Here is a 7,205-nt window from a genome sequence, read left to right as displayed (position 1 = left end):
GCATCTTCCGTTTCCATCCTCCCCTGCCCTGCCCCTGGTAAGTGGAGCATCACTAAGTGCTAAGGTTGCGCGGAGCGTCCCCGCTTATCCGGGCTGAGCCCCCGCCCGCCGCTGCACCAGCCGGCCGCACCTGCCTGACCGCACCGCGCGTGCGTGCCTCACCGGGCGAGGTAAATCCGGGCCGGGGGCGGGGCGGGTCCCTGCGGACGCCGTGCGCATGCGTCGGCGCTCGGCGCGTCGGTGCGCGGGGTCGAAGGTCAGCCTGAAAGATGGCGGCGGCGGTGACCTTCCTCAGGCTGCTGGGCCGGGGAGGCGCGGCGGCGCGGAGCCTGCCCGGGGCCGCCAGGTGCTTCGGGGTGCAGACCTCGCCGGCCGGGGAGAAGGTCACGCACACCGGCCAGGTAACCCCTGCGGCGCGGAGAGCGCCCTCCCCCTCGGGGCGCCCAGGTGGGCGGAGCCCCGGCTCGGCCCCCGTGTCCCCGGGGTCCAGCGCCCCGGTGCCCTCTGTGCCCCAAGCTCAGTGCCCGTGGTCCAGTCGTGCAGCACCCCGGTCCCTCCTGTTCCCCCGGCCCAGCACCCGGGTCCCACGGTCCAGTCCCTCGGGGCCCCGGGCCCCGTACCCTCAGTCCAGTCCCCCAGTGCTCCTGACGCCCCAGACCCAGCGCCTGCGGTCCCGTCCTCGGTCTCCCCCTCCGTCCGGGGCCCCGGGCCCACTACCCGCAGGGGTACCGAGTGGCTGTCTGCAGCCACTGTGGTCTCATCCTCGCAGCGAACTCGGATACAAGACTGTTATCCCGGGGTAGCGCCTTGGTCACTGGGGAGAACTCCGGTGGAGTCAGAAATTAGCAATTCTGTGCGTCCGATCTCCTCATGTTTGCGGAATGTTGAATACCACATTTTAGTAACTCGAGGGTCCGCTGTCGAGTTACTGAAGTACAAACCCGGCGTTAGGCTATGATCCTCAGCCCAAAGATGACGGAGGGAGTACCTGTGTTGCTAAAAAAGGCCACGGAGCAGGTTCAGAGAGGAAGGAAGCTCCGGGGCCTCTGAGATCGAAGGCGGGTGTCCCCCTCCGCCAGGACTGCCCTCCTCTGCTCCTTCCCTACCTTTTGCTACTTCCAATTCAGACTACTGCCTGACGTCCCGTTAGGAATCCTGCTGAAAAACGCCCCTGGGCGCGCAACTACACTTACTCCTGGTGTGTGTGATCGTGAATGGCCTAAACGTTAAGAAAACACTTTTCCTGAAACGTTTATGATTGGTATAAGATACAGAATCGGGCCGTAAAAAATCACATAACGGTCTTTTCCTTTTCAGGCTTATGGCAATAAAGACTACAGGAAAGTTCGATTTGTAGGTCGTCAGAAAGAGGTGAGTGAAAGGTCTGGCAAAAGAGAGGTGAGCTTTCTAAAACTTTTTATAACGAAGAAGAAATAAATACTAATCTGTAAAATTTAGGTAAATTCTCCCCAAATTGCGAGCACTCTAGAATCTCTGGAATCCTGCATTTCTTCTACGTGTTAAACACGTCCAGTTCTGTTCTGGTCTTTTCCCCCTGAGATATGTAACACGACATCTTGTGCGTATAGTTTTAGCTTACGTGTAAATGGGAGTGACCTTTTCTTTCACTTCTGTGCCTTATACTTGCGAGACTCTCAGGTTAAAGCAGAGTCCCATCGATGTTTTAAAATGACTCTTTCAGTCACTTTTTGGAGTATGTTTTCCGTGGTTCACAGCATATCGATTAGGCTGGTTCTTTCAGGGACTTTCGCTGACAAGCTGAAGACAGCACGTGGGTGGGTCTTCCCTGAGTGGGTCTGAAACACCCGTGCAACCGCTGGACACTGGAATCCTTTCGCCTCGGTGGCCTGCTTTCTTCCCACTTCCTCTCTCCCGTGCCTGCCACCTCAGAGGGAGTCCTCACCGCCCTGGCTCAGGCCTCCCTCCACCCCTCCCCAGCAGTCACCTGGCGCCACTTCTCCCCTTCAGGCAGCCTGTTGATTCTTCCTGCCACCCTCAGCTGTCCCTAAGTCGCATCTCCCCTCCCTTTGACCTTGGTTACGTTGTCCATCCCCAGGGTCTGGTTTCCTACTTCCCACTTTGAGGGTGTCGTGGGGTGAGGAGTCTGGCCCCCTGGATGGAGCAGTTCCAGCAGGTGCATCCTGAAGCCCTGGGGTCGACCCTGCCCCCGGCTTTCCATCTCTGCCTGTCATACTCCTCTCTCCTGGGAATTCTACCGTGGCTTCAGGACGCACCTTCTGCGTCGGGGAGCAACTTAAACACCGAACCAGACATTCCAGAGTTCGTGAGGCCAGTAACGTGTGAATGGAGGGGGCAGTGCTGGTGATGTCACCTCGCTCGTCAGCTCACCACGGTCCTGAACCAGCTGCAACCCTTGACCCCTCCCCGCTCGGGGTCTCTGGGGCCTTTTCCTGTCCGAGATCGTGAGCGTCCAGGGGCCCATGCTCATGTAAGATGTGCAGCAGGTCTCTCCGGCTTTCATCCTTGCGACAAAAGTTTGGCGTTCAGTAGTATTTGAAAATTTTTTTGGTTTCCAAGAGACTGTTGTTTTAAAAGACCTTTAGGCATGCTGAAAAGTTGCACAGAGAGTAGGAGTTCCTATATCCCTCCCCCCTCCACAGCGTCCCCGTTATTCTCCTCTTGTCTGAGTGCGCTGCCTTTGTGAGAAGTGACAGGTTTGAATGCTTGCTGAATACTGATACGTTGTGTTAACTCAAGTCCGTGGTTTAGGTTTATGTGGTAGGTTCCCTCTTGGGGTCGTACGTTCTGTGGGTTTGGACGGGTGCGTGGCGTCTCGTATCCAGCGTGGCTGCCCCTGACAACCACCGATCTTACTCTCTACGGTTTCATTTGGGTGAATTTTAAGAAATAAGCTGAACGTGCTCTTAGTCTGAGGAACGAGGAGAGCAGGAAGTTGGGCGGTCGATCCGCCTTCGCAGGAAAGGTGGGAAGCGTCCATGTGTGGCCGCAGCGAGCCTGCCCTGGGAAGCCGACGTTCCTTGTCCGTGAGTGACGGGCGCCCGCGGCAGCCTCGGGCGGAGGTGGTGCTGGCCCGGAAGTTGGTTAGCATGGCTGTCGTGCCGTGTTCGTCGGTCGGGTGGACCCTGTGGGGCTCCGTTTTCGGGGCGCGGGGCCCCCGGGCGTGGACAGCAGTGGGGACAACACAGCCACGTGTGTTCCAAGGGGGCTGCAATTCCTCACTCCCTGCTCCCTTTCCGGAAATAGGAAACCCAGGGACAGCTTTGGGATGGCATCATGTCTAGCCGACACAGCTTTCCAAAAGCAGGCGTGTCACCCCCGCTCCGCGGGCTCAGGACGTCAGCACCGCTGCGCGTCTCGGTGGCAGCGGGTGGGAGGGCTCTGCTCCGTGGTCGGTGCTCCTGGGTGCAAGTGGATTGTCCTCAAATTGTACTAAACTAAGGGCCCCTCCCGCCGTTGTTTGTGAAGATCGATCCTCGTTTTCTTCTCTTCACTGCAGCCTCGGGCCCCTCTGGGTGCACGTGGGAGCCACGTGGCCTTGGTCCTCCGGGCCTGACGGGGCACGACACTTCTCACCATCGTGATGAGCAGATACTGGGGTTACTCACGGAGCCAGAGTCACCGTGACCTCGGGCAGCGTTTACACCCCGAGTGTTTCGTCTGCGTGCTTGTCCGCAGAGGAGTCTGGAAGGGGGAGAGTGGGCCCCACCGCTGGCCGTGTTTGTCCTCTGTTACCGTGTTCCAACCCCATGACCCTTTGGCCCCCAGAGATGGGGACCTTCGAGATGATCTTGCTGTTTTGCACCCTGAGTGTGTCAGCTGGGGTGGAATCCCGCAGCCCCATCAGATCAGGTTGGGGTCTGTGTGTAGGTGCAGCCGCTGCCCGTAACGTTGGGCTTCTGCCGGGCCATGCGTGGCAGTTCCGGTTCTGGTTCCGGTTCTGGCTGCTGTGGGTGAGCATCTCCAGCTTCCTCAGCTCAGACGACATTCTGTGCCTCCCAGCTGAGTACCTGCACCGAGAGAAGCTGGCTCCCCGAGGAAGGAGGAGCAATGCGTCGCTCTCTCCCTTCATTTACCAGCTTGAAAGTCATGAGTCGATTCCTTCCAGTAAGGAAGTCAGTGGACTTAGAGCATCTCCGTGGAAGCGTTGGTTCAAGCATCTTGTGTTTCCGTGCTTCGTGGTTATGGTGCCGTCGTCGCTCCAGTTTCCCACGTGGAGCAGCCCTTGTAGTCTGAGGCTGCCTTTCCCTCCGTCGCAACGTGGCTCAGCCTCATCTGTCACGTTTCCTGCTCGGGACCCCGAACCAGCTGTTAGTTCAGAGCCCGGTCCCCAGAGTGAAGTGGTCATGGAGACAGCGTGGCTCCTGGCCCCTGGGTCAGCTGCTGCTTCTGGTCTCTTCCAGCAGATAGAGTAGAAGAGCATGTGTGTGCATGTGTGTCCGTGTGCACGTGTGAGAGGGAGGGTGGGGCAGGGCCAGCAGAGAACAGGTGACGCTGCACGTGGGGCGTGGTGTTAACAGGGTGAGTCCAGGTAGAGACAAAGGAGAATTCTTTGTACTGTTGTAATTCTTGCAGCTTTTCTGTAAGTTTGAAGTTATATCCAAATGAAAAGTTAAAGGTGTGTGTACATGTATGTAACTACTTGTGTATTTTGAGGATCTACACCGATAATATTTGAATGAAACGGTACAGAACGTGCCTTTGCTGGCAGTGTGTGCGTGTCTGTGGGGGGTGGTCTACGTTGATTTAAATTCCGTGAGAGCGTCCAGTGTTTGTGCTTGTCTGTACGAGCTTCTCCTGTCTGTCTTTTTCCAGGTCAATGAGAACTTTGCCATCGACCTGATAGCAGAGCAGCCTGTCGGCGAAGTTGGGAGTCGAGTGATATCGTGTGACGGCGCGGGGGGGGCCCTGGGCCACCCCAAAGTGTACATAAACCTGGTAACGTGCCATCCGTCCCCGGACCCCCGTCCTTCTGTCCTGTCCTCACCCCGCTGGCTTCACCCTCGCCCACTCGGCCTTGCCCACAGACCGTACGACAGGGGCTGAACAGAGGGCGTGTCCAGGGCAGCTTTGACTTTGCAACACCCTTAGTGTCACCAGCACTGCTTTCCCTCGGACTTGTAGGCATGTCTCTCCCAGGGAACCGTGGTGTCGGTGCCTGTGTGATCGTTTACATCGTTGATAACTACACGCACAGAGCCTTTGAGAAGGAGAACAGTACACTGGCTGTTAGAGCAGAGGAGGATGCCTCGGGATAAAGCTCAGGTGCACGCGGTGTTGCGACAGGGCAGGACCCACCCGCCGCCCCTGCTGCTGTGTCCGGGCTGGACCCCACCCCTGAGGGGTGGGCCTCTGCTCCGCGCCCCACCCTCCAGTCCTTCCAGGCCCCTGCTCGAGGGCCGGGAGGGGGACGGGGACCGAGCCGTGTGTTCCAGGGCAGGGAGCCTGCAACCCCAGCGAGTCTGGGTGGAGCAGGCTGGACCCAGGGCCTCCGGCACAGCCACATCCTGCGTCAGGCAGTGACCCCGGAGCTCCGTGGGCGCCCCTGGTTGGCTGTGTGTTTCCAGTGTCTGCTTTTAGTGTCTGAGGTCTACCTGTCTCTAGATTGACGTGGAATACGGAAATAGGAGATCTTTCCCTTTGAATTTTCCAGGACAAAGAAACAAAGACGGGGACGTGTGGCTACTGTGGCCTGCAGTTCCGGCAGTCCTGTCACTAGGGCCGCGTGGGCAGCTCGGTGGCAGGGACTCTGTCTCTAGTGCCGAATAAACGGTGTTGTTCTCTAGGATGCCGCGCACAGCTGTTTCTCTCACACAGGTTCACTTAGGACTGGCTTAAGGCGGCGCCCCTCCCGGGCCCCCGTCACATGCTCCTTCCACCCGCGGGGCCACAGCGGGGGCTGGGAGAGTCTGGGGGCCGGGGGCGAGGGACGTGGCTGCTCAGGGGGCTCGGCTCCGGCCCAGCACCAGCCCCGCCACTCATCTGCTGTCACTCTTTCTGTCCATCTGATCCTCAGGCTCTGTCCAGTGTCTCAAATCCCAAGAAGTTAAGGACCTATTTGAACGTGTTAACAGTCACATATGGTCCAAATCAAGTACAATTTGTGTATTTAAAACAGTAGTGATTACAATGTATTACAACAGAAATAAAAATGAATATTATGCGGGAAGAGAATGGAGGCTTGGTGGGGTGATGGGAATTCCAGGAGGAAAAAGCGATGCGTTGGGGGTGCGGGGAAGCGGCACCTACACCAGAGAAGATTCCTGAGCTGAGGGAGAACCCACAGATAACAGGGCACACCAGGTGCTCAGCAAAACTGGTGAGAAAAGACACAACCGGGTGCATTCTGATTATAAACACTAAGTTGATGAAACTCTAAACTTTATGGAGGCTAGAGAGGACAAGACCGTTTAAGCTTCCGGATGAAAGGAGAGATGACCATAGTGGCAGAGTTACTGGAAGGGCATCCGGCATCTCACCTTCAACCCTGGAAGCCGGAGGTGGTAAGTGGCTCTAACAGTCAGGAATCCTGGGCACGACCAACGTGACATACACTGGCAGAGGAGCACTGGATGTGGAGAACTCAGGGAGCCACGCCTGGGCCCCAGCCAGCCCGCGGCAGGGCAGGCGGGGGCCCCTCGGCCTGAGCCGGCTGACACGGAGGGGGTGCGGCCCCGAGCGCAGGGCATGCTCACCGAGGCTCTCGTGGAGCCAGAGCTGCAGGCCCAAGACCTCAGGAGTGGACTTGGGGGCTGGCTGTGCAAAGCAGGTCTGCGAGGTGGGGGCAGGGTGGGAGGAGAAGGAGGTCGGGCGGGGGTCCTGGGGGTCCCGCGGCTGGGGCGGGTGGGGATGGAAGGAGTCTCCAGGTCTCCACTGGTTTCTGGAAGTGTCTCACATCTGCTCACGAGGAGCGGGGGCGCAGCGCGCCAGAGGCGTGTTGAAGTCTCACACCCACCGGGGGTCTGCGCGCCTCCCAGTGTTCTCCGGCTTGGCACCCTGTTTAAGGCGCTGCGTGAGGCTCTGCTGTTAGTTTCTGCGGCTCGCCTGTTCACTGTTCTGTCTCTAACAAGACATCTGCCTTTGAGTCTGCTCTGCCTGTGCCTTATGGGGCCACACCTACTTCATTTGCTTAGTATTTGCACGTTAATTTTCTCAGTCCTTTCTTCTTCACCATTAGTGTGTCTTTATGTTTTTATTGTATCTCC

General features: G+C 58.0%; 1 protein-coding gene across 3 annotated transcripts; it reads left to right on the top strand.

The window, feature by feature from the left end:
- The first annotated feature begins 228 nt into the window (after nt 1-228).
- NDUFS6 (NADH:ubiquinone oxidoreductase subunit S6) lies at nt 229-5,788 on the top strand. 3 transcript variants are annotated; one of them, XM_032628491.1, is made up of 4 exons: nt 230-401; nt 1,318-1,371; nt 4,816-4,938; nt 5,125-5,647. In XM_032628491.1, the coding sequence occupies exons 1-4, from the start codon at nt 270-272 to the stop codon at nt 5,164-5,166; spliced, it is 351 nt and encodes a 116-aa protein (XP_032484382.1). In that variant the 5' UTR covers nt 230-269; the 3' UTR covers nt 5,167-5,647. The 3 variants fall into 3 exon arrangements, with proteins under 3 accessions (XP_032484380.1, XP_032484382.1, XP_032484381.1); XM_032628490.1 differs by lacking the exon at nt 5,125-5,647 and adding an exon at nt 5,654-5,788 and having other exon boundaries at nt 232-401; XM_032628489.1 differs by having other exon boundaries at nt 229-401; nt 4,816-5,788.
- The last annotated feature ends 1,417 nt before the right edge of the window (nt 5,789-7,205 follow it).

Source organism: Phocoena sinus, chromosome 3 (genome assembly GCF_008692025.1).
Source record: "Phocoena sinus isolate mPhoSin1 chromosome 3, mPhoSin1.pri, whole genome shotgun sequence".
NCBI classification, from domain to species: Eukaryota; Metazoa; Chordata; class Mammalia; order Artiodactyla; family Phocoenidae; genus Phocoena; species Phocoena sinus.
The sequence above is the reverse complement of the archived record's forward strand: the minus strand, read 5'-3'. Positions and strand labels throughout refer to the sequence as shown.